Below are 19,375 nucleotides of genomic sequence, written 5' to 3'. Positions count from 1 at the left end.
CGCCCAATGGCCGTTTGTGTCTCTATCACTTTGGGTGGCTGTGTCGTCGCCTCCAGCCACAATCTTAATTCTAACCGAACTGTCTCTCCACCTCGCTGTAAGGCCACCAGCTGGGCTTCAGCTGCCATCAAAACAAGGCTGCCTGCTACTACCGAGTACACACCTCACTGGCTTGTATCGTCCCCGTCTTCTGCCCGAAAGTCTATAAGTATCCGAATCCTCAAGCGCCTCGACACCTCACATTGACCTCATCCACCTCCCACCGCATCTACAATCTCAAGAGGTTAAAAGATCAGAGGAGCTCCGTTGCCGGAGGATTGCCGAATTGGAACACAATGTCCAATCAAGACTGGTATAACAATCAATATCCTCCTGAGCAGCACGGCTACGGCAACACAAGTGAACAAGGTTATCAACAATGGCAACCTCCATCTGGGGCTCCTCATGGCTACGGTGACCAGTCGTACAACCAAGGCTATGACCAGAATAGACCATATGACTACACGTCTCCGCCGCCACCGCAGGACTATCAGCAGCCCTACAGTCACCCCCACGGAGGTTATCAAGACCCGAACGACCAATATTCCCATCAATCACACCAATATGATCAGTCAAATCAATATACCTCCCCTCCACCCGACCACTCTTATGGCCAATCCAACTACCCCACTCAACCCCCTGAGTATGGCTACGGCGATCAGACTCAACGTGATGGCTACTCCCCTCACCCGCCTGCCGTCCAGAGCCAGTATGAGACTTTCACGCCGCCGCCAGGCCCGCCACCATCTCACATGGGTGCGGCTTACCCTCCGCAACCCGGTGCGGATGCGCCTCTTGACCCCAATGACCCGACGTCTCAGGATCGCGGCCTCATGGGCGCAGTCGCTGGAGGCGCACTGGGCGCCTACGGCGGCCATAAAGTGCACCACGGCTTTCTCGGCGCTGTAGGAGGCGCCATCGCCGGCTCCCTGGCTGAGGACGCGCTCAAAAAGCACAACAAGGAGAAGAAGAAACTCCAACGCCCAGCGGGTCTCCGCCGGGACTCCTCTTCCAGCTCGTCGTCATCGAGCAGCGGCTCTTCTGATGACGAGAAGAAGAAAAAGAAGAAATACGGCTTGGCCGCTGCGGGGGTGGCAGGCGCAGGCGCCGCCGCGTACGGGCTGCATCAACATCACCAACATCAACAACAGCAGCAGCAACAACAAGGTCACGGAGGCCATCACGGCCCACCTGCTCCGGTGCCAATGCGCGGCAACTTCTCCGCCTCAGCCACCAGCATCACGCTGGACAGGGACTACGACCTGATCGCCTCGTGCGCCAACGTCCACGGCGAGCACAAACTCTCCTCCATCTCGCTGAACGACTGCCTGACCAACTCGCACGGCCATTTCGCGTGGCATCGAGGGGGCAACTTCGGCGCCAGCGCCCGCAATGTCCGGCTGATTGAAAACGGCAGGGTGCTGGAAGCGGAACTGGGTACCGGCGACGGCAGGTGGAATAGGGACTGGGTCCGTCTTGACGAGCGCATCAGTAACAACGATGGGGATCTGATCTTTTTGGACTAGAACCCTACGTACGTAGCAGAGAGCAGAAAGGCACTGGGGACTGTGGAAAGGAGATCACCACGTGAAATGTGTTTTTGAACATGTTTTGATTTCTCATATTGTATTGCTCGTTTCAACTCCCATGAACGCGGCCGGATGGATTTCACATCTATTTCCTTGACGCCGATGGCTACCTAGGATCTTGCTCTCGAGTTGAATTTGTAGTAGTCGAGTCTTTCTGTGTTGTCGCTGCCTTGGCGACGATTCTCCCGGTCGACGTTCATCCTGGTTCGCAGAGTCCCCGTGGAGGCCCAGTGATTGTCTCTGAGTCGATGTTTCCACAAATATTGCCGACATCCGTCTTTACACACCTACCTAGGTAGGTGCCTAGGTATATACTTCCTGCGTACACAACAGACTCGAGTTGATTCCAAGACGAACGTCACGTGAAGAGACAAGGCTGCATTTTCAGGGATTGCTTGGCGTGAATACACCTCCTCCGTTCAGGTTCTACACAATCACCATATGCAACAGGACAGACGGAATTTTGCGGAAAGACATCTATTTCTATTCCAATACATCTCTTCTTCATTAGAAAGTGGGCTCCCTCTTGTCCTGCATCCCAAGTCATATACTTATTTTGCGAATTCCAGTCCCTCCTCTTTCCACGCTCTCTCATTACCTCCCTCAAGCACGCCGCGGGAAACACTCCTTCCATCTCGTCACCTGGCCCCCTTGGGCTGAGGTGGTCGCCCTCGAGAGCCTCGCCCTCAGCACTTATTCAAGCTAAGAGCGGGCAGCCTCTGCCGCCGCATATTCACGCCGGTGGATGGCCTCCACATAGTAGGAGGTGCCACCCTCCGCGTTGGTGAGATGCTCCGGCGACACGGGCGCCACTAATAACGCAGCAGCCCCAGTGCCTGCAAACCGCGGGTCTATGGGTGACATGGGTGTAGGCGGACTTTGCTGGGCCAAGTGGCCGGCGGGAGGCGACAAAGGCAGTTGAAGTTGGACTTGGGGCTGAGGGACGCTCAAATGTTGGGGCATCAGCGCCCTGGCGCGCTGGACACCGGATCTTGTCACCCCGGGGTATTCCTCCAACTTCTCCAAGATCCATTCGTCGTGCGTCTTGTTGTCGACGTCCGAAATGATCGCATCTCTCTTTGCGCCTTTATGCCACCAAGCCGGATGCAGGGATTTTGGGACTCGGCGATAGTCCTCTGGACCGTTGCCGAGCCCGCGCCTAAGCGCCAGAGTTTGCATCCGCTTGCGGAGCTCGAGGACCAACATCTGGTGGTCGGATGGAATGGGTACGGGCGTAGGATGCCCGCGCAAGAAGTAATCGATTGGGAGTCCGCTGTCGACGTAACCAACGATGGCTTTGTTGTTGTTGAGAACAGGCGCGAGAAGGCGACTGTTCTGGAGGTCGACCACCATGCATGTGTTGAGCAACAATTGCTCGCGAGTCCTCTTGGAAATCAGGTCGACTTCCATGGCAGTGGGGTGCTGGCGGCTCGAGGTGAACAGCGGAGCCTGGATACATTCCCTAAATCTTAGACGCCGCATATTGAATGTGTTGGCTTGTGGCGATTTCATGCCAGCCGGCAGGTAGAGACGCGCTATGATATCGCTCGTATCAACTCGTGGGTCGAGACGAAGCCATAACTCCATAAGCATTCCAGATACATTGTGCGCTATCCACCTTGGCAAGTGGCTGAAGTACCTGAGTTGTCTTCCTCTGTTACCTCGTTCGACTTGATTGGTGGCCTCGTTCACAAGCAGGGGAACGGCAACGCCATTCAAAATGCTCGGATATGGTTCCATTTGAAATAGTAGTGGATGCAAATTCGCCTCGGAGAGCATGTGGAATGGATGAGCTGAATGCTGACCATTTGTAGGCTGTGACGGGATTGCCTCAGTCACGAATTTGACATCTGCGGTTGGGTCATAGCCGAGAATATAATCAGGGAAAGGCTGCTGCGGTGGAGGGTTCGGCAGGGCGGTAGGGATGGAATCTGGATCAGGGGCGATGATACCCGGCGCGTTGAGACTGAGAGCCTTTAAGAGTTGTGATTGAGCGACTTGGGATGCCATGTTTGCTTCTCTTTTGAAGTTCGAGAGCTTCCCTCGCAGTCTCAACTACGTGAATGGTGCGGCAGACAGGAATTTGGAGGAGCAGGGACTTGGACCACAGGAAGGGGACGGCGGGCAGGCGAACACACTGTTCAGCAACCGATATGTCTCGCAGGCTGTGGTTCAGCAGAGGAGTCGATGGCAGGAGCCCAAGGATCTGGAGTGATTGGAAGGGCAGAGGATCGTGCCAGGTAGACCTTTTCTGTTGTGGATGGTGAAGACTGATGTTGATGTTGTGGTATTGTGGAGATGCAAGTCCAAATCGGAACTCGAAGCGCGTTTGTGAGAAAGGCAAGGCAGTCGAAGTAGTCGAAGCAGTTGTGGAATCGGCAGAGGCAGTCCTGGAGAACCCTTTGTTTCGACTTTGCTGCCAGACCCAAAACTGCGAAGAATTTCGTCGTGCCAGCTTCGCTTCACTTTGGGTTGGTTCAGAAAACCGAGAAGGCTGAATCCTCTTCGAAGACCGCCGTTGCGCACCCAAAACCCTTTCATCAAAGGTTGTGCCGCGAAGGCTCACACCTCGATCCCTCTACCTTCGTCCGATCCACCCACGCATAGGTTAACTTCTTTCTTGCCAAAGTTCCACCTCTTTGTCTTTACGAGGCTCTAATGGAGCCAATTGTGGAGGGCCAGCCCATTGTGGAGGGCCAGCCCATTGTGGAGGGCCAGCCCATTGTGGACGGCCAGCCCATTGTCCTCGAGAACAAGGCACTCCGGCATAAAGGTCTCACCAGAACAAAGGTACGTCCCATCAATTCTGTCATTCCCATCGATTGACCAAGGGCCAGGGGAGTCTGCACCAGGTATTGCTGGGGTCATCGTATCTTCGACCGGCCATACGCCTCAGAGGAATTAGGCCTTCAATCGATATATATGATATACTCTTCAGCGCAATTAGGTTCTTGTTTGGGCAGAATTGAGAAATAGAGCAGCCTCAATAGCCTCATGTCACCTTCCCCGAACCGAGTGATCCCTGACAAGTTGAGTCGCTGGGGGCTATTCGCTGGAATGCTGACTGAGTAGGGCAGTCAGCGTCACCAGTAGTCATTGCCGAGGAGACCCCTGGTGAAGCGCAAGCTCGTTTGATCGAACTCAGATCGGTTCTGGCCACTGGTCGAAGTTCCTCGCTCATGCTTGAGAAAGTGGCCTTGCGAAGCGCAGCTTGAGTCTTTCGCAGCACCTTATACAGCAACTGGGTCCAGCCAGTTCTTCTGCTGCATTCGCTATTCCGGCTGACTTCTCAACGCAAAGCTCTAAGTTTCGATGACCTAGGCACGGCGGAGCAAGGACAGGGCATTGTCGCTGGGCCTTCCTTGCTCACTACAGCCTTATCGCATGTGTTCCGAATCCAGAACAGCGAAGACCGTACGGAGGTGAGTGACTGGACTCATGCGCTATTGACAACATAGAATCACCAAAGCCACGGTGCTGTTGTTTGGGCTTATTTTTCTTCTCCAAATGGATAGTTGAACTTCAAAAGGCCATTCAAGCCGCCCACCCAGCCATCATCCCCATCGGCACCTGCACTGATGGTTCGCATTATGCAGGGAATGCCGCTGGTAAAGGCGCCTGCGTCGGTTTTAATCTCCTCGGCGGAGACTCGAACTTCTGTGCCGACACCGATGCCTTGTGTACGTCTCATGCCATCAATACTGACATCGACCTCTCGGCCTCTGTTCTTGTCACTCAGTTTCAATGTGACGGGGGTGGTGGATGGCAGAACCAGAGGGCGAAAACTCAGACTCCGCGGACAGATTGGCGTCAGCAATAACGAGGGAACAAGGGGATGAACGATGCTCCCGCCACTGCTGAGGCTGTATGCTGTGCTCCCAGTAGGTGTGGAAACAATCATGCCATCGGCGACTGCCTCGGTTAGAAATCTGCCGCCCACGTAAACATTGACGATGGCAAGATGAGGGTCTCGACCTCTGTGTATAATGACCTCGTTCATTGCATACATGTCGTCCGAGAAACCCCCATTGCTGCTGAGGCGGTTGCCGTTTGCATCGAAGACGCCAACTCTCAGACGTTGTCGAACCAAAACTCTCGCACCTCTTCCAGGCCCCATCGATTTACCACGGACAGACGACCAGCCCGTGTAATCATTTGAACCTTCAAATTCCTTCGACGCTTCACTTTCAATGACGGCATGTCGCTCAGAAGCAGCACCCGACATATATACTTCGCGAATGGCCCGCTTGTATTCGGAAAATTTCCATTCACTCAGAAACCCGAGAGTCCCCATGCTGAAGGACAGGACGGGTGGGACATGGGAGGAGGTGGCGAACAGAGATGCTGCGTGCAAGATGGTCCCATCACCACCAAAGGTGACGACAAGATCGACCTTGTCTTGATATTGCAGGGGCGAGTGATCGGAATCCGGCAGAGTAAAGTGCCGTCCTAGGAGCTCTTGCCCAATCTCAGCGGAGATTCGGGGCTCGACCACGATATTCACATCTGGATAAGTCGATGAAACATGTCTGACAAAGTCCAGGAGAGCCTCTGTTGTTGCATCTGAGCAGTCCTTTTTGATCAACAAAAAATTCCTGGGTGGTTTAGACCATTCAAGACAGAGAAGTTCCCTCGCCGGGGTCTCTTTGAGACGGAATCTGCTCTGAGATGGGAGATCATTCAGTGAGCGACTGTTTGCTTGGGAGAGACTTGAGTGAGAGGCGCGGGTGCGCCCTGCTGATGATAGCATAGGATTCAAAGCCATCCTCAATCGGTATGGGTCGTTGAAACCGGAAATGGTCGCAATCCTTGTTCTGGCCAGGAGGCGTAGGATACCAAGACAGCTCTTGGCAGAGGACATTGTCGCCATGATAGGGTCTATTTGTACCCGAGACTTGGTGGTCAGATGATGCTTTGAAGGAGAAAACTAGGTGGTCTGATCCTGCCATGGACTGTCGTGGCTGGCGCGAGATGAGGTCTTGGGACGCGAAGAATAGCATACGAAGTCAGAGAACGAGAATGAGCGGCTCCTGGCTGAGCGGCCTGGCCATTGCACACGTTGGCATTAATCAGCCAGATGAAGAATGCACAAAAATGAGTAAGGTTGTATATCAGAATGGAGAGACAGTGGCAGCTGGTGATGAGCGGTTCTGTTGTTTGACGTAGTCCTTTATGCCAAGCACGTGATCAAATTTATATCACGTGATAGGATGCCACCGCTTAGTCACCGCCTGGCTGTCACCGCCTGCACCCACTGGGTGCCGCCCTTGGGTGGCCCCTGCCGGGCTGCCGGGCGAAGGATTCACGGGGCAATTGGCTTTCCTTTAGGCTCGCTAGACCCGGAAATAGGCACTAATAATGTCATCCCAATAGGGGCCTTCCCTTCCTCGGTGGCCCTTAAGCTTGCTGCTTGTAGGCATCCCACCCCCATTCAGTAATATCCTGGAGTGCGGATGCCCACCGCACCTGATCCTTACTCCAGCCTATTCCAAAACTTGCATATCAGTAACCTTTATTAGGTACTTCGGACAGAGTCATCAGCGCCAATAATGTCTGCCTGTTGGATGAACTGTCGTTTGACACAAAATTCACACAAAACTCATAAATTCCAGCTTCCGACTTCTTGATTGTCCACGCTTCATCATCCCTAGTCTCTATGAATCTACCCGTTCCCTAAGGTCATTCTTGGGTATTTCTATCGCTGCCCGTTTGCCAGTGTCGATGGCGCTTCCGTTGCCTATCGTCCACATTCGCTTTGCTCAATGCTGACGAACCCTTCAATAACAGTCGTTGAAGTATAGCCGTAACACAGCCTTGCGTGTCCATTCCCTGCTCACAGGCGGACCATGGCGACCGAAGACCATTCCCTCCGAAAGCGCATTCCTCAATCCTCACCCGCGGTCGAGTCGAGCCTTGGTCTACCCAATGGCAGCGTTCCTGCCAGTGAGAAACCGCATCCAGCGGGTGAAGTCAAATACAGTGTCCTGAGCCAAGTACTTCGTGCACTGCTGCTACTGGCCTGGTTCAATTGTGGTGCAGTCTGCATCAATGTCACTCAATTTCTTGGGGCACCGCTCTATTGGTTAAACAAAGACTATTATTATGCATACATGGCGTTGACAAAACAATCGTTTGCTATCATGGTAATTGCAGGGACACGATGGTTCGCCCCGACCAAAGTGCGCGTGAGTTGGGATAAAGATCTCCGAGGGCAATTCCGCAAAACGTCGGCTGGGAGGCTTGAGACGGCATTCCCTGAACGGCTGGTGTATATTGCCAATCATCAAGTATACACCGAGTGGTTGTACCTCTGGTGGATTGCCTACACTAGTCGGATGCATGGGCACATCTTCATCATTCTTAAAGAGTCCTTGAAGTACGTGCCTGTCTTAGGTCCTGGCATGATGTTCTACGGATTCATTTTCATGGCACGCAAATGGATTTCGGACAAGCCTCGCCTGAAGCACCGGCTCCAAAAGCTCAAGACCCGACACAGCGGCCCCATGTCTGGCTCGGATGGACTGGATCCCATGTGGCTGTTGATTTTTCCAGAAGGCACCAATCTTTCTCAAAATACGAAGAAGGGAAGTGCAAAGTGGGCTGAAAAGCAAGGTATACCTGACATGAAGCACCAGCTTCTGCCACGGAGCACTGGTCTTTTGTTCTGTCTCCAGGAATTGCAAGGCACCATCGAATGGGTCTACGACTGCACAATTGCTTACGAAGGCTCACCGTCAGTGCATGGCTCTCCCCGCCTGTGTGACAGTAGAAAAGCTGACATGGTCACAGAAAAGGGGGTTTTGCCCCAGATATTTTCACAATTCGGTCGACATATTTGCAAGGTCGGCCACCGAAAAGTGTCAATATGTACTGGCGTCGGTTCGCAATGTCTTCGATTCCTCTTTCTGATGCCAAAGAGTTTGAGCTTTGGCTACTCGAACGCTGGCGAGAGAAGGATGAGATACTGGAGGAATGGTACAACACCGGGCGCTTCCCATCGGACGCCGAATCCGCAGATGCTAAGCACGGAGTGTCCGAGGATGGCTTCATTGAAACAGAAATGACACTCACCAACTGGATGGAAATTGGCCAGATTTACGTGGTGCTGGCGGCAGCTGCACTCGTGGTGAATGTGGTGGTCAAGTTTTTTGGTATCTTTAGGAGGCTGACATGACTCTGGGTTTCATCTTTGGCTGGAAATGGCGTTGGACAAAGGCCGGGCCATGAGCACGCGCCACCACTTTGCAATGGCCTTGGGACAGGGGCGAAGGAAGCTGGCAATCTGAACGGACTGGACAAGGGATGATAGAACAATTGGTTGTATTGGGTTTCCATAGCTTCCAAGGGCGAACGGGATGTTTTTAACGTGGGCCAAAGTGGGCGGCCAGGAAACTGCCAGTAACTATGGAGGAACAGAAGGGCACATGGGCACTGTATGCACCACTAGGTACTTGGTTGCTGAAGAACCTCTTTCTGATCCCTCGTGGTCATTCTTCTACTCTTTGGGAAATGTTATGGACCCCCCCTAGATGCCGTGTACTCGATATTGCTGACAGAATGCCCCGATTCAGGGACTCAGTCTGACGGCCGTGTTCGTAAACAGTAATAGTGTCGATAGGATCATGGGGCTCTGGTCGTGCGGCTGGATCCTAGCAGGAGATTAGATTTGATGTCTGGGTACGGAGGATGGAGTACTCGGGCATACCTAGTGTTCTAGAGAGATGGCGTCTCGTTCTTTATCACCGCAGGCATTACCTACCTACCTGGTAGTACCTAGTAGGCTGTCGGCTCGGCGCCTCCTGGGGAATGCCAAGGGCTTGGCCGTTGGCCGGTGGCCGGTGGCTGAGGACCGACATCCGACCATCTTTGTTACAACCACTACTACGGGCTTGTACTGGGCACTAGTATCTACTCGTCTCCGCACTTGCAGCACTCGACCTACCTCTGTTGAAGCAAGTTCTCAAACTAATCTGCCTTGCTGGGTCTCCAGCGCGAACCCCGTCCACTAAACGCCTGCTTGCTAATCGGCAGCCCCATGCGTGAGAGATTGAAAGGATTGACCACCCGGGCCTGGTCCCTTACCATGCTCTGCCGTCCCTGCCGTTAAGATTCCATGCGAAGCGAAAGTCTCTACCTACTATCCCCCCCATGTCAAGGTCGAAACCTACATCGCCGGTATGCCAGGGCCTGTGAGAAGAGCGAAAAAGCTTGATCCAATGTCATGGTCCTTGCGGTAGGGAATAGGGCTCAGCGAACAAGAAGCATAACTCTGTATATTTTGCTACGAATCCGCTAAGACTGTGGCAGAGTATCTGTCTCTGCATCTCGATCGGGACGCCACGCCGAGCACACCATGCGATCGAAAGAGTCGCTCCATTAAGTTCGTCAAGTGTCTCAGCCGCATACGCCTCGATCTCCTCTCAGACGCTTCCAGCACATGCTCTCCAGCTTTGCCATGCCCTGTCAGGGGACGCCATGACCTCTGTGGGAGGGTAGACAGCTTCGAGTCTTCCGACAGCCGGCCACTGAAAAGAGCGGCTGTGAAACCCGCACCATGTTGCTGATGGGCTGAAAATATTCGCTAAAGCACATTGCAATTAAATCCACCAATACTCGGGAGGCCTGTTGAGCGCGAGCTTCAACGAGTCAAATCTTCAATCTCGCTTTGTCCCAACAAACGGGGTTTGGCTCTTCACACTACGAAGGGTACGGGTCATTCACCAACAATTGAGGTTAGAACAACACCGAATCCTCTGCTTTCGACTCCCATTTGCAACGATCCCGTGGGAGTCGTGGCTGCATGCGGTCAAATTTGTTTGTTGCTGTCCTATCGGGCCCACGGCACATCCCTCGTCGGTCATACCTACCTCGCTAGGTATGTTAGCGCACCATTATTGACTAGGTAAACGGCTGGAGGACTACGGGGCACCGAGAACCGGCTCAACCCAAAATCTTTTGCATGCCATCGACCAGACAATGGTGGCGTCCTCAGGGGACAACAGAATCAGCATCAGGCAGCCACTTCCACTGTCTTACACTCGATAACCCCCTCTCCTTGCTGAATGGGGTTGTCCAACAAGTCTAGCGAATGCGGAGCAATTCCTGGCTTGGCAATATGTTTACCAGTCCTTGTGGTTTGGAAGCGGCGCTGCAAGGGGACCAAGGGGGAAAAGGGCACTGTAATCCCCTTCAGTTCAAGACGCTGAGGGCAAGTTGAGCTGATATAAATACCCCATGTCTTAACCGACTCAGTCTATCCTCCAGAAATCCCAGGCCTCTCATGAGCTGTACAGCAGAAGAAGCGTTAACTTGATCAACCTCGTCGTTCCATTTCCATCAACAGAGTTATCGTACCTCTCTGCCTTGGGCAAAGCAAGTTTCCACCGCAGCCGTACACCAGGCCGTGTCAAGCACCATGGCGCCCTCAGCACCCAAGCCCCAGATTCCCACTACCTTCAGCGGACCCATGCAGGTCATTGGTGCCGGCCTTCCTCGCTGCGCGACCACCACCCTGAAAGAAATGCTCGAGAACAAAACCCTCCTCAACGTCGGACCGACCATGCACATGAACCGCTGCCTTTCTTCACCCGCAAACATGCGCCTTCTCTATGACGCCCTCCGCGAAAAAGACACCCAAAAACGTCGGGCTATCCTCTACAAGCTCTTCGCTGGGTGCGCTGCAACTGCAGATTTCCCCGGTCATTTGTTCATCGAAGACCTGATTGAGATGTATCCCGACGCCAAAGTGGTCCTCAACATCCGCAAGGGCGGTGCAGACGACTGGGAAGCCAGCATGAAATCAACCATCGCCCCATTCATGAGCTGGCAATATCGAGTGGCTTGCTTCTGGAGCGTCCCGGATTACTGGCACTATCAATGCGAGATCGAGTGGCAACGGTTCTGCAGGGAGAAGTTTGGCGCCGACAACTTCTGGAGTAAAGATGTGTACGACAAGCACAATGCATGGGTGGTGAAGCTGTGTCAGGAGAAAGGTAGGGAGGTCCTTCTTTGGGAACCCGGCATGGGCTGGGCTCCGGTATGTGAGTTCTTGAGCAAGAAGGAGCCTGAGGCCGGCGTCCCGAGAACCAACGACCGGGGCAAGATGGAGAAGGTTGTCAGCTGGAGGATTAGTCTAGGGTTGAAGCTCTGGATGAGCAGGATTTGTGTGCCAGTCGCTTTCTCTGTCCTCGGCGGGTACGGAGTAGTGAGGGCGATGCAATTGTAAGGAACGCTGGAGCCGCAGGAGAATGTAAGGGTGCTGAACTTTTCTTTTGTGGATACTATTTGGATTGGACAAACAGGCGAAGAGGGAAAGGGGTGGGAGGGTGGTTTCGCGGTATCTTCGGGTTGTCTCGGTACTCGGCCATTTTTGTTGTATTTGACTCCTTGGTTTGATCAATAGAGGGTAGTCGGGTGTATGAACAAAGAGCACTGTCACAAGGGACAATGTATTAGGATTACCATTAATAATGCACAAGCCTAGCCATCCAGTCTCTCCAGAACTCGTCGACACCGGCAACAGGCCTCAAGTTTCATGATTGTTTACACATCAGCCCGGGAATCAGCGCAGACGCGTACATGACGGCCGTGATGGGCATCAGCTCGGCCATGCGCCCTTGCATCTTCTTGGTCGGCACGGGCACCAGGCCCGCTTCTTCCCAGGTGCTACAGATCAGGCTGGGGAGAGTGCGAATCTCGGCGTCGACAAGTTCGTCCTCGCGGCACAGTCCCTCCTCGTCGGTCCTGCTGGAGAGCGTGGCCTTGATACCGAGCGCGGTCCCGAATTCGCGGAACGCAAGGCGTTGGGTCACGGGCTGGTCAAAGTAGTCGTTCTCCAGGAGCTGTTTGACGCAGCCGATGGCGCGGGACGTCAGGTTTTTGGCCCACTCCTCCTCGGGCGTCGACCAGTGCGCCGTCCACAGCGTCATTCCCAGGTCCAATGTGTCCGCCGAGGCGTAGTCTCGGAGCTTCTTGTCGACGATCTTCTTGAAGAGAGACACCTCCTCGCTCAGGATCTCTGGATCGTCTGGATTCGCGGATTGCAGGAGCTTGTACGTGACATAGCCGTCAACGGGGTCGAGGTTGCCCTCGGACAGGACGAGGGGCCGCGAGAGATCCGTACTGAGTTTCCAGAACATGCGGGGCCGGTGCGACTCGGTGTTGGACATGAAGTGAGGCAGGATAGCCTGTGCCATGGAGATGGCTTGGTCGTTGTACCATCTGTTGCCACTCACCAGGCTCATGCGGTTGAGGGCGAACATCCACACGGTGAGATAGTGGAAGTATTGGCCATCGCCATCGTCGCCGGATTCGTCGTGTTTGCCGATCCGGAGGCCACCTTTCAGCGGGTGCTGGTCCGTCGCGCCAGGCAGGCGAGATTTGCCGTTGCGCGTGTACCCCAGGATGTTGTGGACGGTGGTGATGAGGTTCTGGGCAAAAGTGAGGTAGCGGTCCTCCTTCGTGAGCTGATACAGGGTCAGGAAGTTGACGACGGCGAACCCATCTGTCCAGAGATAGCGGCCTCGATGGCCCTCGGCGGCCGGCGGAGGTACCCATTCGGAGAGATTCTGGTCTGTCGCTTGTGGCAAAGGTCCATAGATGGACTCCATGGCCTGGAGGAATTTGGGGAGGTTGGATTTGTCCTTGTCGTCGGATGCCATGCTCGGCGGTTTGTCCATGGCCGGATAATTCGTCGCGGTAAGAGAAGCCCAGCGAAGATGAAACTTACGGGTATGAGGTCGTTTTAGGTTACGAGAGGTGGCAAGATACCGTGAGCATTGATATAATATAGATAAAGAAGAGCGGAGGGGCATTCAAAACGAGTCAAGCCAGTGAAGGCATCGACATCGCTTACAAATAGGTGACAGATTTCGAGGCCTGTGATGCGAGAGTGAAGCGAGGCCACACTTCAACGTTAGCTGAATAGTCGCCGTACAGAAGATAGAGGGCAAACGACTTTGCCAGTGGCTGTGTTGAAGGTATGAGTAGCAATGATGTATTGTTTTGTAAAGTCGTTGTCGGGAAACTATACCCCGCCCTCCTCGCGTCAATAACCTTCCATTTCCTACAACCTATACTCGATATCTGTCTCGCCGTCTTTCATAGGTAGTCTTTCAGCCGCAAACCTTTACTATTAACGCTCTCAACGAAATTAGCAAGATGACTTGTCGTCAGAAATAAGTGGCAAAGGTCTGATGAGAAGAGCGTACGACTAGGAAGTAAAATGGAAGTGATTAGCCATTAGTTATAGGGTTTGTATCACTTATAAGGGGTATTGCATCTACTCTTAAGCACAGCGGAATCCCTCATCACCAAATAGATCAACTATTTCTTACATGGCGGCCTCCTCATCGTTAACTACGAATATGTCAGACTGTACCATTTATATCTGACGTCGGCTCGCTAGATAGTCACCATACAGAAGATAGAGGGGCAAATGGACTTTGCCTTTGTGTTGATGGTGTGAGCAGCAATGATGTATTGCTTTGTGATTTTATGGATGGATCTGCAAGTGTCATGCCACATACATCCTGGGAGCGTGGACCACATGTCACAAAGTTCTGAGTATCCAGGTACTAGTACCTCGTACAGGTAGCCTTTAGTGGTAGGTGACTGTTACTCGGTATGATACTCGGTATATGGGCGGATACTGTGCATTTCCGCTGCCCCTCGTTTATGTAAGTGGCTAGCTGTTCCGGAACGGGGGTAGTTTTCTCCGTGTCGGCCGAAAGAGGCAAGCACCGAGCTTCAAGTTGCTGGCAGCTGCATTGCACTACTAACCTGGAAGTTGAACCCTGGCAGTCTTGGCACTGACTGCCCCTCACGGGCGATGGCGATATGCGATCATTGCAAGCCCCTCATTCCCAGGCTTGCGAGGGTTCAATTGCTTCATCGTACATTTGTGTCCCGCAGGTTACTAGGAGTTACTAGGAGAGGCGGAGGGTTCGTTCTTCCTTAACTCCACCATCGGCTTCTTGATTACTTCCCAGGTTCCCTCTTCGTCGTGAAAACTCTTTCCGGCTTCCATTGTCTTCTCTACAGAGCTCGTCATCATCTTTTGCTTCACTTTGGTACCCTTCTGTAACATCCAGCTTCTCTCTGTACTATCACAATCTAAACCGCCAAAATGGTCAAAGCAGGTCAGTCAATCCCCCATTTACCCCCGGATCTGGGTTAGACGGGTTGTCCCGACCATTGGATTCCTGTTCCGTCAGCATCAATCAGTCCGGCTACAGCACTCATCTCATCTCCCTGGAGACTGCAGTCGGCCCAGCTCATCCCATCTCGCCATTGAATCAACCGTGACTGACATCTTGTCTTCTTAGTTGCTGTCATCCGTGGAGACTCCAAGATCACCGGCCAGGTGACCTTCGAGCAGACCTCCGAGTCGTCTCCCACCACCATCACCTGGGACATCCAGGGCCACGACCCCAACGCTGAGCGTGGCATGCACGTGCACCAATTCGGTGACAACACCAACGGCTGCACCAGCGCTGGTCCTCACTGTACGTTCCCCATGCTATGGCGGTCCAGGACCCTCCAAGAGGAAGATTGAAAACAAAGAATTGGTATACTGATGTCGAATGTGCTTCCCAGACAACCCACACGGCAAAACCCACGGCGGCCCAACTGACCAGGAACGACACGTTGGTGATTTGGGTAACGTCAAGACTGATGCTCAGGGCAACGCCAAGGGCAGCGTCAGCGACAGCTTCGTCAAGCTGATTGGCGAGCACAGCGTTCTCGGCGTACGTGCATCCATCATTAAGCAGCCTGTGCACACCATTGGCGAGCTTTTGACCAGGAGACTAATATGGTATGACAGCGAACCATCGTCGTCCACGCGGGCACCGATGACCTCGGCAAGGGCGGGAATGAAGAGAGCAAGAAAACTGGCAACGCGGGTCCTCGACCTGCTTGCGGGGTCATTGGCATTGCCGCATAAATGACACGATAAAACGACACCAAGACCTCGAGCACCATGTTACCAATGCCCGATGGGAACCAGCATCGGACTCCTCCCGACCAGATCAAAAAATTGCTGCAGGGAATCTTGGAAGACATTGAAATTCGGCGACCGGAATGATGTGAATGTGCAAGAACACCGGGAGTCGGAACAAGATTGACAATGAATGACATGGGATGCTTCGTTGTGTCTCGGAAGATTTAAAAAGTGGCTTTTCGGCTATCTTCTTGTACGCAGTAAAGGATCCATACATACTCGGTAGATAGCACCAACTACAAAGCACAGATCTTGTAACACGCACGACCCAACAACCACGTCCGTCCGAGGTTGTCATTATATATTTATTCACTCTGTAGGGGTATTTTTTCCGTACGGCAATTGACATCCCAATCGCATGACCGACCTAGCTCCAGAAACATCCGAAAACGCAATGACAAGGACAGATGAAGCAAACCCACGCCGCTCCCTCGCAAATGCAGACCAGGGTTCCATGATGCCCCCAAGGCAATAGTTGTGAAACCGCTTCCAGGTATTGGAATCTAGTGTGCTCAGTCAGATCACAACCCAATGGCATCGCCTATGGACTTGGGACCCGTCGAAGCTTTCCAATCCTCATCGTTCGACGAAGACTCGAGATCGTGCTGGAGTTGTATTACACCTCCGTGGCGGTCACAAATCTCTCCATGACGGGCCTCTCGCTCTCCCCGTCCCTCTTTCCCGCCTCTGAAATCTTCAATTTCTCAGCCTCAATTGCCAGCCCTTTACTCGTGTCACTCGCCACAAGCACTTCGGGGTTTCCTTCTCCTGGAGCCGTGGTGTGGCCGTTCATATGGCCGTTGGCGGTGGGCGGGATGGTGGAAATTGACTCCTGAGCCAGTTTCTGTTCGATGGCGGTCGTCATGGCGACGGAGTGAGCGGGAACAGGGCCGGGTTGGGGTTGAGATGGTGGATGAGGAAGCGGTTGTGAGGTGGGTTCGGATTGTGATTGCGGAGCTGTCGACGGTGTTGTTGTCTGTGCTGGTTGTGGTTGTTGGTCTGAGTTCGTTTGAGTTGCAATCAGATTTGCGGCTGTAGCTCCTCCAGTTGCTGCCACGGCTGTCTCTTCAGCTTGATGATGCGGCGACGCGGTTCCATTGGGCATAGGCGCTTTTCCACCCGAAGATGCCTTTTTGTCCGGGTGGACTGGGAATTCTGTGTAATCGGCAGCATAGACAATTGGTTTCATCGTCTCAATGTCTACATTTGGCCGCCTGAGTTTGCCCTTTTCAGATCCGACGGGTACTCTCTGCCCGTTGAGCCAAAGGCAGGGTCCCCTTACCCAGCCCTTGTTCCCGTCTCTCTCCAGAGCTGCACGGGTCTCGTCGTCCAGATGTGGCAGATCACCCCAATCCCAGTTGAGATCACCACCGTAACGTTTGGGAAAGTCTTTTGTGTCCATAAACTTGGACAAGGTAGGTTTCACGTCATTTTTGCTGAGGATGAAGATCTTGGAGACGGTTACGGGATCGAACCAACGCTTGATCCAACCCCAGACAGTAGGAAAGAATGCAGGGGCGCCAATTATCTGATCACAGTTAGCTCCTCTTGGCTGCAGAACTCACATCGGTGTTTTGCTCACAAATATTCTGTCCAGGGTCTCGGGGTAGTGTGCCGTCGCCAAAATAGAGGCATCCTGCATGTGCGCCTTCAAGTTCCAGAACTGCGTCAATCCCACACCCGAAATATCGACAATGTTGGTGGAGTTGGTGACGGGGACTTCAGGATTCGGTCTCTCGAGCGTAGAAACGAAGGGTAGGACGAAGTTGAGCAGATTCTGATATAGTGCGAACAGAGGAAGGAGTTTGGCGGGTGTAGCGAGATTCTTGTGGTTCGGAAGACTGTCCTTGTAGGCCTGCGAGTCTTTCTGGTATTTCTGCACGCTTTTGCCGTCAAGACCCTTGATCACGTAGACGTAGATGGGAATGCCTCGTTTATCCCGGTGACCGGTCCATTGGGGATACTGAGATTTTGAAACCAAAGGTTAGATATCTGTCATAGATCTCACTGCTGCCGTTGCCACCAACGTTATTGACTTACCACTATCCGTGCCTTCTCATACGCCTCAATATCAAAGTTATTGTAAAGCTCATCTACCCGCTGCTCTTTGAGCCATTGCTCCGTCTCTGTGAACTGTCCGATTGCACCTTGGACGTCGAACTTCCGGGCGCGCAGGTATCGGCTGTAATGATGCACAAGTCAGTGGGGGCCCAACACGTCGGTTGCACATGAATGATAATGGGATCGTACAGTAGAGTTCCGTCATCGTGGGTAGGCTTTCCATTGACCCCATCGGGCGACCACCATCCCCCCTCTTGCAGGCGCTGCTTGAACTCGTGGAGCTTTTGTTCTTGAATAGGGTTTAAATGATTGAGGGTGCCGGTTAGAGGGTCTGCGGTGGTTGTTCTCGTCAAGGTCGGATGTGCATGTGTGCCAACAGAATGATCCGACTTTTGCGATTGACCGGTCAGGGTTCTGTAGAGGTTGCTCATCTCGGGGTCGAGGGTTGGTGGGAAGTAGTCGAGAAATACTCGGTAGTCAGTCTGTAAACGAGGACTTGGAGATCCGAGGACAGGGTCCAAATGACGAGGACTTCTAGGTGTGTAGCGACTTGGACAGGTTCTAACAGAGGGACCAGGGATGTTCGGATATCAATAATTCATTATAATAGGAGGAATGGAATGAAGTTGCAGTTAGACAGGCTCTACACCGCAGGACAAGATGTTGTGATATTAGGCGTGCCGACAGATTTCAAGAGAAGCCATTTGCTCAAGGGACCCTTTTGTTGGCCATGATAAAATTATCTTAGCAAGTAATAGCATCCGAACGGGCTGGCCGGAACGAATGTCCAAAATGCCCCAGGGCCCCAGGGGACGGGAAATGCAGGGGGTGTTTAGAGAAAACGATGACCGTGGGTGACGGCGGTGATCGCATCAAAGGACAAATCTGATTGAGCTGCAAGAGGAATCGCTGGGAATCGCTGATATCATCCTGCCACTCATGCCAACTGCGGCATTGCCGTCTGGTATTAACTTGAACCTTACAAGCTTGCAACCTGCGGCCTGCGCCCTGGCTCCCCATAGCGTCCTGGCGTCCCTGGTGTCCTGCATCAATCACCTTATTCTCCTCTTGTGCACAGTGTCCATGCACCGTCCATGCACCGTCCAAAGCGCCGTCCAAGCAGCATCCAGAGCCTTTGCCACCCCCAGAACCGATTCGCCTATAGCCCTTCGGCTGCTCCTGGCCTGTTGGGTGCAGCTACTCGGCGGCTCGGAGAACGAAGGGCACGAAATGGTCCCGAGTCACGGCTTGCGGATGCATACATCGGCCGAGAAGCTGGAGCTTCAGGGCTTCAACAGCCCACTACTATTGCATACCTGAGGCATTCAGATGGGGACCAAACCATTGATCCGAGTCATTTTCCTTTGTGACAACGGCCAACTCTAATTCGGACCCTTTGCGTTTTCACCAGGACGCTTGCTGGGCACTTTGATGATTATGATGACGATGATGACTCTTGTTTTGTGATGGGCGCCGATGGGCTCTGATGGGCTCTAATGGCCGTTGGTAACGCTGGTGGCTCCTCTCTTCGGCTCTTTCGACGCTACGATGTGCATGCCCAAAAATACCTCCCACGTCTTCTTGTACAGACCGGGTTCTTTATCAAGCTTCAATCTCCACAGACCACCTTACAATGAGGGTGTGCGAGAGCTCGTCCGCCTCGGGTCCCCGCCGCCTTCTCCTG

At 53.2% G+C, this 19,375-nt stretch overlaps 9 protein-coding genes across 9 annotated transcripts; 5 read left to right on the top strand and 4 right to left on the bottom strand.

The window, feature by feature from the left end:
- Positions 1–335: 335 nt before the first annotated feature.
- Positions 336–1,565, top strand: Z520_09943 (uncharacterized protein; the record flags this gene model as incomplete). The annotated part of the gene is made up of 1 exon (XM_016780437.1): positions 336–1,565. The coding sequence occupies one exon, from the start codon at positions 336–338 to the stop codon at positions 1,563–1,565; it is 1,230 nt and encodes a 409-aa protein (XP_016628356.1).
- Positions 1,566–2,330: 765 nt separating this feature from the next.
- Z520_09942 (uncharacterized protein) lies at positions 2,331–3,638 on the bottom strand (the record flags this gene model as incomplete). The annotated part of the gene is made up of 1 exon (XM_016780436.1): positions 2,331–3,638. One exon carries the CDS (start codon positions 3,636–3,638, stop codon positions 2,331–2,333), a length of 1,308 nt encoding a protein of 435 aa, XP_016628355.1.
- A 648-nt stretch (positions 3,639–4,286) lies between these two features.
- Positions 4,287–4,843, top strand: Z520_09941 (uncharacterized protein; the record flags this gene model as incomplete). The annotated part of the gene is made up of 2 exons (XM_016780435.1): positions 4,287–4,418; positions 4,706–4,843. 2 exons carry the CDS (start codon positions 4,287–4,289, stop codon positions 4,841–4,843), a joined length of 270 nt encoding a protein of 89 aa, XP_016628354.1.
- A 275-nt stretch (positions 4,844–5,118) lies between these two features.
- On the bottom strand, positions 5,119–6,489 carry Z520_09940 (uncharacterized protein; the record flags this gene model as incomplete). The annotated part of the gene is made up of 1 exon (XM_016780434.1): positions 5,119–6,489. The coding sequence occupies one exon, from the start codon at positions 6,487–6,489 to the stop codon at positions 5,119–5,121; it is 1,371 nt and encodes a 456-aa protein (XP_016628353.1).
- A 985-nt stretch (positions 6,490–7,474) lies between these two features.
- On the top strand, positions 7,475–8,802 carry Z520_09939 (uncharacterized protein; the record flags this gene model as incomplete). Its single annotated transcript, XM_016780433.1, has 2 exons — positions 7,475–8,361; positions 8,418–8,802. The coding sequence occupies 2 exons, from the start codon at positions 7,475–7,477 to the stop codon at positions 8,800–8,802; spliced, it is 1,272 nt and encodes a 423-aa protein (XP_016628352.1).
- A 2,241-nt stretch (positions 8,803–11,043) lies between these two features.
- Z520_09938 (uncharacterized protein) lies at positions 11,044–11,853 on the top strand (the record flags this gene model as incomplete). The annotated part of the gene is made up of 1 exon (XM_016780432.1): positions 11,044–11,853. One exon carries the CDS (start codon positions 11,044–11,046, stop codon positions 11,851–11,853), a length of 810 nt encoding a protein of 269 aa, XP_016628351.1.
- A 307-nt stretch (positions 11,854–12,160) lies between these two features.
- Z520_09937 (uncharacterized protein) lies at positions 12,161–13,306 on the bottom strand (the record flags this gene model as incomplete). Its single annotated transcript, XM_016780431.1, has 1 exon — positions 12,161–13,306. One exon carries the CDS (start codon positions 13,304–13,306, stop codon positions 12,161–12,163), a length of 1,146 nt encoding a protein of 381 aa, XP_016628350.1.
- A 1,448-nt stretch (positions 13,307–14,754) lies between these two features.
- Z520_09936 (superoxide dismutase [Cu-Zn]) lies at positions 14,755–15,573 on the top strand (the record flags this gene model as incomplete). Its single annotated transcript, XM_016780430.1, has 4 exons — positions 14,755–14,767; positions 14,954–15,133; positions 15,225–15,376; positions 15,454–15,573. 4 exons carry the CDS (start codon positions 14,755–14,757, stop codon positions 15,571–15,573), a joined length of 465 nt encoding a protein of 154 aa, XP_016628349.1.
- Positions 15,574–16,246: 673 nt separating this feature from the next.
- Z520_09935 (uncharacterized protein) lies at positions 16,247–18,122 on the bottom strand (the record flags this gene model as incomplete). Its single annotated transcript, XM_016780429.1, has 4 exons — positions 16,247–17,158; positions 17,213–17,593; positions 17,671–17,812; positions 17,881–18,122. The coding sequence occupies 4 exons, from the start codon at positions 18,120–18,122 to the stop codon at positions 16,247–16,249; spliced, it is 1,677 nt and encodes a 558-aa protein (XP_016628348.1).
- Between the last annotated feature and the right edge of the window lie 1,253 nt (positions 18,123–19,375).

Source organism: Fonsecaea multimorphosa (assembly GCF_000836435.1).
Source record: "Fonsecaea multimorphosa CBS 102226 unplaced genomic scaffold supercont1.27, whole genome shotgun sequence".
NCBI lineage: Eukaryota > Fungi > Ascomycota > Eurotiomycetes > Chaetothyriales > Herpotrichiellaceae > Fonsecaea > Fonsecaea multimorphosa.
The sequence above is the reverse complement of the archived record's forward strand: the minus strand, read 5'-3'. Positions and strand labels throughout refer to the sequence as shown.